This window comes from Meriones unguiculatus, chromosome 4, assembly GCF_030254825.1.
Source record: "Meriones unguiculatus strain TT.TT164.6M chromosome 4, Bangor_MerUng_6.1, whole genome shotgun sequence".
Taxonomy (NCBI): Eukaryota; Metazoa; Chordata; class Mammalia; order Rodentia; family Muridae; genus Meriones; species Meriones unguiculatus.
The window spans coordinates 36,370,618-36,380,940 of NC_083352.1; the positions used below are offsets into that span (position 1 = coordinate 36,370,618).

The 10,323-nt window shown below is 41.0% G+C and overlaps 1 protein-coding gene across 8 annotated transcripts in view; it reads left to right on the forward strand.

Annotated features, from left to right (window-relative positions):
• Positions 1-1,645, forward strand: part of Fat1 (FAT atypical cadherin 1) — a 118,455-nt gene extending 116,810 nt beyond the window's left edge. For 7 of the 8 annotated variants that reach the window (XM_060381658.1, XM_021659665.2, XM_060381656.1 and 4 more), the window contains one exon: positions 224-1,645. In XM_060381658.1, the coding sequence (XP_060237641.1) occupies positions 224-852 (629 nt within the window). In that variant the 3' untranslated portion in view covers positions 853-1,645. The remainder of the gene's footprint in view (positions 1-223) is intronic. The other variant, XR_009591370.1, reaches the window with a different exon arrangement.
• Positions 1,646-10,323: the final 8,678 nt, after the last annotated feature.

The window sequence follows — 10,323 nt, forward strand, 5'->3', positions numbered from 1 at the left end:
TATGGTGCAGCTGCTTCTGTTGCCTTGAATGTCAGAGACGTACTAAACCCGCAAGTTCACATTCCGGAAATAGTCACGGGTGTCCGGGTGGGGCTATGTCTTCAAGGGATGAGCTTGGAATGAATGCACATACACTTGTCTTGTGTCTGATACCCGGAGCTCTTTCCCCGAGGCACGGAAGCTAAGAGAAACCAACTGAAACCGTGTTTTCTTTTCTACCCAGGGTACCACTGGGATACCTCAGACTGGATGCCGAGTGTCCCTCTGCCGGACATACAGGAGTTCCCCAATTACGAGGTTATTGACGAGCACACACCCCTCTACTCGGCAGACCCAAATGCCATTGACACTGACTATTACCCTGGGGGTTATGACATTGAAAGTGACTTTCCACCCCCACCGGAGGACTTCCCTGCGCCTGATGAGCTGCCGCCATTGCCTCCAGAATTCAGCGACCAGTTCGAGTCCATACACCCACCCAGAGACATGCCTGCAGCGGGCAGCTTGGGATCTTCCTCCAGGAGTCGGCAGAGGTTCAACCTGAATCAGTATCTGCCCAATTTCTACCCCGTCGATATGTCCGAACCTCAAAAAGAAGGCACTGGGGAGAAGAATACATGTAGAGAACCCTATCCCCCCTACCCTCCAGGGTATCAAAGAAACTTGGAAGCCCCCACCGTAGAAAACATGCCCATGTCTGTGTACGCCTCCACAGCTTCCTGCTCCGACGTGTCAGCGTGCTGTGAAGTGGAGTCTGAGGTCATGATGAGTGACTATGAGAGTGGAGATGACGGCCACTTTGAAGAGGTGACAATTCCTCCACTGGATTCCCAACAGCATACAGAGGTGTGACGCTCAAACTCCTCCCCAAAGTGCCTGGACTTTACCCAACCTAGAGGAGGTAGCAATGATCTCCGAGTCGTTCTTTGCAGCAGTCTTTTGTCCTTCTCGGCGAGCCGCAGTGGGCGTGGCTGCACGGAGTCACATGCCTCTTGCCATGTTAGCCATTTCCAGTGTCCTAACCGACTGTAACTGATGAGGTTTTCATCGCCTGTGCCATCTTGAGCATCTTTTCGTATTTAGATGTGTCTCTGTTAAAGTAATGAAACAGAAATCGGTCCTGTCATCCTGTTAGCATGATTCATGTATTTATATAGATTCGATTATTTTAATTTTGCTTTTTTTGTGTAAATTTTATGTACATATTTGATTTTTTTTTTTTTTATAGATTTAACTAGGTTTTCAGGACGCATTGTGCATTTGTTTTCTGCTGGATTTGGGTGGTGTTAGTGTCATTGCCTAGCACCCTGATTTTCTAATGTAACCAGGGTTTCGCTCTGTTCTTTCCCACTGAAGTGACATTTCATTAACACATTTCAGTCCAGTCGTTTCTAGCTGTACATAGAAGGTGAGGGAGACCTGTTACTGGACATGTCTTAAATGGGTTGCTGTATTAGGATTATAAACATTTTTCATTATTGGAAAGTGTAAAGGGGACCTTCTGCATACCTGTTTAGAACCAAAACCACCATGACACAGTTTTTATAGTGTCTGTATATTTGTGATGCAATGGTCTTGTAAAGGTTTTTACTGAAAACTATCATTAGCCAGCCTTTCTTACTGACAATAAATTATTAATAAAATACTTTAGCTTTGCTGCCTGGTTTTCTTCTGCGTTTATATTGCTGTTCATGATTCACCTGGCAAATTGAAATAGAGGGATCAGTATAGATGGAAAGTACTTACTCCAGATGGGAAAGCCAGACCGGGCCGTGTATGTAGCCGCTAGGTGGCAGTATATGGCCAATAAATGAGCATCTGAGTGGTCCTTAAACCCTCCTATCCCAGCTTCCCTAGTGCTGGGATTGTAGTTGCCTACAAACATGCCCAGTTGTAAGACACGTCAATTAAAATTATTTGTGTGTGTGTGTTTGTATGTAGAAGTGTATGTGTGTGTATCTTAACCAAGAAAATCCCCCTTGTATATTTTTAATTTATTAATACTACCAGCCACAATTTGAAAATACTTAAAGAAAAAATCTTTGTCACGGTCATATATTGAAGTCACTTATGAAACACTTTTCTCACTTTTGTCATAAACTTACACTTTTGTATGACAATATGAAATCTTAAGGTATTTTTCATTTATCTTTATAGGATTAAAATGCATCCATTCAGCAGATATTTATATATATATATATATATATATATATATATATCAGCCAACCTGGTAAAGATTACACAGAATCATGATTCCTTAGAGACGTGGTTCTTAACCTTCCTAATATTGTGACCCTTTAATACAGTTCCTCAGGTTGTGGTGACTCTTAACCATAAAATTATTTTTTAATGCTACTTCATAGCAGTAATTTTGCTACGGTTATGAATTACAATGAAAATATTTTTGGAGATAGAGGTTTGCCAAAGAGGTCACAACCCACAGTTGAGAACTACTTCCTTATAACTTTAGAAAGATGTTGGCTTTGAACTCAGTATGATAAACATCTTTGTCAGGGTGTGTGTGTGTGTGTGTATACAGTCGTGAAATTTAAAAGAGTAGAGAACTAACATATACCACCACCCATCTGTCCCATGTGCTTTGATACCATAACACACAACCCTTTGCGCTGTTCTCAGCATTCTCCTTTTGCATATTCCAAGTACTATATCATATCGTGCCTACACTACACTGCATCATTTTACCCTTATATACAGTGCTGGATGAGTTCTCTTAGTGGGGGTTTCCATTGCTGTGAGGAGAAACCATGACCACAGCAACTCTTGTTTGTTTTGGTGAGTCGGCTGGTTGGTTTTTGACATCCACCTGCCTTTGCCTCAACAAGTGCTGGGATTACATGCCGCACGCACCACCACGCCCAGTTCACGCCAGCTCTTCTAAAAGAAAACATCTCATTGGTCCTGGCTTACAGTTTAGTGCATAATCATCATGGCAAGAAGCATGGTGACGAGCAGGGAGACGTGGCGCTGGAGAAGGAGGTGAGAGCTTTGCAGCATAATGCAGAGGCAGCAGGAGGAGACTGCCACACTGGACATAGCTTGAGCACATATGAGACATCAAAACCCTCCTCCACGCACTTCTGCCAACAAGACCACACCTGAAAGTGCCATTCCACATGAGCCAAGCATTCAAACACAAATATATAAATATAAATAAATATATGTTCCATATGATGCACAGATGGACAAAATTTCTTAGGGCTTACACTATGGTGTAGTGTAGGAAGTAGGGACCAATCAGAAAAAATAAAAAATTAAGGAGACGGGTTTTGATTTGGAAAGTGACATGTCTATGAGGGAAGAGCTTGCCTTTTGAGAAGGTAAGCTGTTATTTGAAATTATAAAATGAGTGAGGTGAACACAAGAATATGAATGCTTGCGAAATGAGTATTCCAGCCAGAGAATGGTTATACCTGGTAACGCTGGAGAAAATAAAACTACAATGGAAAGAGTGATCCCATCTTTCCTGCTACATTTGCTTTTGTTCCTTTGTGGAATGCTTAGCGTGCTGGAATAGTGGACTATGGATTTAAGACGTCATCCTTCTCTGGTCTTTCAGGTTGACATTGCTGTTAGCTCGTGGTTTATTTCTGTTCATAGCATCAGTAGGCAGGATTGGAATGGAAGAGTAGAAAAAGATCTCAGGAGTAAAATCAGCCCGTTTTAGAGCTGCCGTTCTGTCGTTACTGTTCTCTTAATTTAGAACAATAAATGATTTGGATATAGTCAGAATCAGTGCATCACCTAAGTGCAGTGGCTGTCCCATCTATGCAGTGAGTACATCACTGAAGTGCGGTACACCTAAATTAGGACTTGTACCAAGCCTTGTATCCTGCTCACTCACCTCAAAGAGTGATGTCATTTTTCAAATAATGTCTTAAGGAGCTGCAAAGCAGTTCTTTGTCAACAAGTTAGTCGTTGATCTATCTGCTACTTATAAGACATTTTTTCATTCCTTCATTGCAGTTTCAGCCTTAAAGGCTTTAAGTACTAATTTTTGCTTCTCTTCAGACAGATTTCTGGAAATGTGGATCCTTTGTATCTAGAACATTGCTTATAACGTGAAACTCTGGAATTCCAATGGTGGAAAGCAGGCACCCTACTGCAAGTTTTTGGATCCAGGTGGTCTCTGCTGTCATTCTTTGGCAATACTTTTTCTCTTCTCTTTGCATTGAGAGCAGCCTAGCATGGGGCCAGCAGGGCAGTATCTCTACAGTAGACTTTCCAGAGACTCAAGACAATCCTACCCTCCATTCTACTGAAAAAATAAAATAAAATAAAATGCTTTAAGAGAATTTATTTCAATGAAAATGGGTCATCTTTGTGACCTTAGCTTTAATTTTGATTCCATTTTCAGGAACTTGTGTGAAGGTAAGTTTGGGGGTGGTAATCCATGATGCCTCACAATTATCCTGACCCTTCATTCCACCTGCTTTTAGCTAACTGTGAACGACAGTCTCTACCTTCACCGGCTGGCAATGGGAAGAACATGTCTGCTGAACTCAATCTACTGAGATTAGTCAGGAGCTCTGAAGGTCGCTGTGGACTGTTTTCTCTATTGCAGAGTCATTCTCTGTACTTTCTGATTGCTCTTCAGCAAAGACATTAGTTCAATTTCAATTAGTGCACCAGCTGAGGGGAGAGTTGTTCGTCAGAATTTAATTTCCTCACTAGCCGTTTACAGCCTCTGCTGTGAACAGAACGAACCACTTGAATCAAATAAAAATGGAGAGCTTTATTTTTTTTTCCAACAAAATCCCAACCCTTGTGAACACTTAGGGGCTTCATGCCCTTGTTGTTGTGCTGGGTGGACATGTAAGTGGCTACCTTTTCAAATGATGTTACACCCCAGAGGGAGAAAACATAATATATTTCAATGAAAATGTCATCAGACCCAATACATCTTGTAAAGAGTTAATAGTGTGCTTGTATGTGGAAGAGATAAATAGGAGCTATTTTTCTACATCGTAGCCATTATCCAATTATCTCAAGGGGTAAGATGGAATTGTCAAAGTACCTAATGACTGTTACTTCAATTCATTTTGATGTTTATGGCCCTAACCAATAGTTTTGATGTAAGAATGCACCTCTCCTTGAGCATGTGTTGACCTCCAGTCAAACACTTAGGAACACATTTCTACTTTTTCAAATCCACAGCCTTAACCTATCTGCAAGTCAGAACTGCTAATAGACATTTACATGCTGTTCTAGTTTTTGTGACTGGTGTTTATATTTTTTTTCTGTTTCAAATTGGGCTCTTGCATTATTTTTTAAATTATATTTACATAATGCATCATGTTTTGATACACATAGTTTTGGTACACGTAGTACTTCGTAGTCAAGCAAATTCATATTTATCCTATCATCTCACAAATGTTACTAGGGTGTGTGTGTATGTGTACATGAGAAAAGTACTGAGACCTGGGCATGGTAGCACAGGACTGTAATCCCAGCCCTTGGGAGACAGAGGCAGGAGACTCATGGGTCCCACACAAGTTTGGGTGATAACACATGAGAGAGTCAATAAACAAATGAACAATATCTAACACTGTTGGCAAGTGTCCTATTTTGGTAAGTTGAATGAGAAATGTCCCCCACAGGTTCATTTACCTGAACACTCGGTCTCCAGTTGGTGGGGCTGTTTACTTGTGGAGTCTTGGAGAAAGTCTATTAGAGGCGGTGGGCTTGGAAACTTCATAGCCCAGCCTCCCTTCCAGGTCACCCTCTCTGCTTCATGTTTGGGGTTGAACGTGTCATCTTTTAGCCTCCTGCTGTGGCTTCTTGCTGTTATGCCATGGTGTGTCCTCCCTCTACATCCGTAAGCCCAAAATAAACATTTCCTTGCATTTTGCATATATTGCCTTGGGTGTTTCACCACAGCCACAGGAAAGTAACACAATTCTGGAGTCTTCATACTGTGCTCTAGTACAACTCAAGCTGCATACATAAAATTGTGCGCCCTTTGACCTCCACCTCTCTCTCACGTCCTTCACGGCTAGTAGCCATTTTACTTCTCTCAGTTTCCATGTGTCTGGTTTTTTGGTTTTGTTTGTTCCACATTTGAGTGAGACCAGGTATTTTCCTGTGTCTGACTCATCTGACTTAGCATGATGGCTTCCAAGTTCATCTGTTGGTATCTTAATTAGGATTTCTAATTGCTGTAACAAAACACCATGACCAAAAGCAAGTTGGAGAGGAAATGATGTATTCAGCTTGTACTTCCATATTCCTTATTGAAGGAAACCAGGACAGGAACTCAAACAGGGCAGGAACCTGGAGGTAGGAGCTGATGGAGAGGCCATTGAGGGCCTCTTGCTGCTTACTGGCTTGCTCCCCATGGCCTGCTCAGCCTGCTTTCTTATAGAAACCAGTATCACCAATCCAGGGATAGCCCCACCCACAATGGGCTGGACCCTCTCTCATCGATCCCTAATTAAGATATTGCCTATAGCTGGACCTTATGGAGACAGTTTTTCAATGTTCCTTCCTTTCAGATACCTCTAATTTGTCTCTCTAGTTAATATAGGACTAGCCAGCACAAGTGGCAATTGTCATGGTTTCCGTTTGTGTTACAAAAAGAAGATATCTAGTTGTCTGGGAAACATTTTAATAAAATACATTTATTTAATTTTCAAAACCAAAGAATGACTTTAGTAATTAAATTACTTTAAGGCACCGGACACTTTAAATGTATCACACAAACAACAAGGAGACTTTTCTACTAAAAGAAGAACAGAGGAAATTTTAAGCTAAAAATCCAGGGAATCTGCACTTGTGAACTGATGATTAGTCTGTGGCTTAGTTTAATTTTTAAGAGATTTATTTATTTTTACCTTATGAGTATTTGCCTGCATGTATGTCTCTGTGCTGTGAGTGTGCCTATGCGCTCAAAGGTCAGAAGAAGGCAAGGGTCTCCCTGAACTAGAGTTAGAGACTAGTTAGCCACTGTATGGGTGATGGGAATTGAATGTTGGTCCTCTGTATGGCTTAATTTTATAAGACATAGGGCTTTAGGGTATCAAATTTTTATAAAATTTAACCAAAAATTGTCAGTCTACTTTCTATAGAGGCAATTTTCATAAATTTGATAATTTGGAATCCTGCAGTTTAGTGCTCTCATATATGCTTATAAAAGTTATGAGTTTTACACCCACGTGTGTATGTGTGTGCATTGTTTGTGCTATACATGACGTATTTGTGTAAGCATGCATACCATAGTATGTGCAGGTCAGAGAACAACTTGGTGGAATCAGATCCCTTCTTCCACCATCATGTAGATTCCAGAAATCAAACTCAGGTCACTAGGCTTGGCCAGCAAGTGCCATTATCTGCTGAGCATTCTCATGGACTCCAGATGGAGATGTTTTAAACCACAAACACCAGTGTTACCGTTGAATGTTGCTAATTCGCTGACCCCCACTGAATCTAGACCTTATAATAAGGAAAATGCTGAAAAATCCTAAGGTTAAGATTGGTCTTAGAAGGACTTTATCTATGAACAATTGAGCAAATATTTGGGGAAAACCTACTTTTCCAGGTCTAGAAAATCCCTACCTCTGGAGAGCTCACCATTTGCAACATAGCTGATCAAACACTGACTCTTGAGTCCGGAGAAGCTTCATCTTAAAATGATGCCCAAACACGAATTTCCTCTGTAAGAGCAAACGCTGTCTTTTTACACACACCGTTCTCCAGATTCCAGTCAGGCTATTCCGATATCTGGACGGAATGATGGCCTGTGCTTAGCTTTCTTAGGCTGCTCTCTGATGCCAAGGACCAGGGCAAGCACTGTCTGTTCTAGCGCTCTCCAACATACCCTCTCCCGCTGGTGCAACCTTCTGACAGTTTTCTATTCCCTTTCACTATGTGTCGCTTCCCTCTCCCCCAGGCTTTCCCATCCTCCCTTCCCTGGCTTCTTGTCCACTTGGCTGACCAATAGGGCCATCTCCTCGAAGTTAAAGTCGCCAAAAGGTGTCACTCACAAGCACTTTCAACTAGTATCTTTTAAAAACTGAGTTGTAAACGTCAGATCTCTGCAACAAGAGATCCACCTTCTGAATGTGCTTCAAAAAAAAAAAAGTCTTCTAAAAATGGTGTTCTGAAGATTTCTTTTGAAGCTGTTTCACTAAAATACACTGATAGGGCTGGCAAGATGACTCAGCCAGCGGAGGAGTTTGCTAATCAACCTGAAGACTTGAGCTTAATCCCCAGAACCAGCACAGTAGAAGGAGAAAACCCATGACTTACTTGTCCTCTGACCTTTGTATTTGCATATAAGTAACAATTTCTAAACGCATATATAAAGAATTGCATCAGTCAGCTGGGGGCGCCCCTGATGGAAGTGTCAATTTCCACCATTACGAACACTAGAATCTGCAAATCACGTTGGTGGCCGGGCATAGTAGCACATGCCTGTAATCCTTGCGCTATAGATGAAGAGCCAAGAGACTTGAAGCAAATTCCAAGCCCTCATTGTCTCCAAAGCAATTTGGCCTACCAATGCTACTTTGCCAGACCCTGTCTCCTATCGAACAAAGCAAAACCATAGACACTATTTGTTGCATGACATCAGTTTTCACATTTGGCTAGAGCTCAAGATTCAATCTGTAGCTCTTTGATATTGAATTAAATATTTCTGATTTATGAGTTGACACACACACACACATACACAAAAGCCTCTCTGAAGGAACAAAGCCTAAGATAGTTAACTGTTGACTGACATATCTATTCACAGGCACAGACTCGATACAGACGACGCAAACTGTGAACCAGCAAGTCAGATGGTATGAAGCCACCTGTCATCTTTGATCCATGATCTTTTCACAGTTTTAATGCAAAGATAGTTAGATTCAGCAAATTTCAATTTTCTTAGAATTGTCAGACTCATCTTAAAAAAAAAAAAAATCTTACCAAAGTTGATGTCAGTGAGATTCTTCCATACATCCTCTTGTAGAGGCTTCGTGATTTCAGGTTGTACGCTTGGGTTTTTTTTACCTCCTTTGAATTACTTTTGCGCATTGTATAAGATGGGGGCAGAGCAGGAATTGAGTCTTCTTGACACTACATATTGAACAGAACGTCCTTTTCTGTTGTGTCTTCCTGGTAGGTGCATACTTTAAAATAGATGTTCTGTGTAAGGTCACACAGACAACATAAAAATCATATCCACAAACCTTGTGAAAAACAAAAATTCGTCCTGCTAAATAATGTGACCGATAAATAAATCTTATCCGATAGGAATCTGCTAGGGTAGGAATTGTTTTCAGTCCATCAGAAAGATGCAAAGTAAAATTCTACCTCACCCCAGTGAGAATCAAGAAAACAAATGACAACAAATACTGGTGAAGATATGGGAAAGAAAAAGCCATTGCTATGGGAAGATACACCGGTGCAGCCCTTCCTTGTGGAAAATAGTGTTGAAGTCCCTCAAAAAGCCAAGACTAGAACTACCGCATGACCCAGCAGTACCATTCCTGCACATGTACCCAAAGGCCTCTGGGGTTGTTGTTACTGTATTGTTTGTGAGACAAGGTCTCTCCGTGTAGTACTGTCTGTCATGGCACTTGCTATGTAGATCAAGCAGGTCTCAAACTCAGAGACCTTCCTGCCTCTGCCTCCCGAGTGCTGGGATCAAAGGTGTGCACCATCACACCCAACCTTGAAAGGACTCTGTATCCTACCACAGAGACACTTGTTAGCATATCCACTCTCTCTGCATCTATTTAATATAGTACTTGAAGGTTTTGCTAGAGCAATAAGACAAATAAAAGAGATCAAGAAGACACAAACTGAAAAGGAAAAAGTCAACGTTATCATTATCTGCAGATGATATGATACTATCATATCATAAAAGCCCCTAAAAATTCTACCAGGGGACTCCTACAGCTGCTGAACACTTTCAGCAAAGTGGCCGGATACTAGATATTAATTCGGTAGCTCTCCCGTATACAAATGAAAAATAAGTTGAGAAAGAAATCAGGGAAATGACACCTTTCTCAATAGCCACAAATAATATGAAATATCTTGGGGTAGCTCTAATCAAGCAAGTGAAACATCTGTAAGATAAAAACTTCAATCCTCTGATGAAAGAAATGGAAGAAGATATCAGAAGGTCAAAACATCTCCCATGTTCATAGATCAGTAGGACCAATAGTAAAAATGGTCAGCCTACCAAAATTAATCTACATATTCAACACAATCCCCATCAAAATCCCAACTTTTTACTTTAAAGGACAATACTCAACTTCATATTGTAAAGCAGAAAACCCAAGAGAGCTAAAACAATCCTATATAATAAAAGAACTT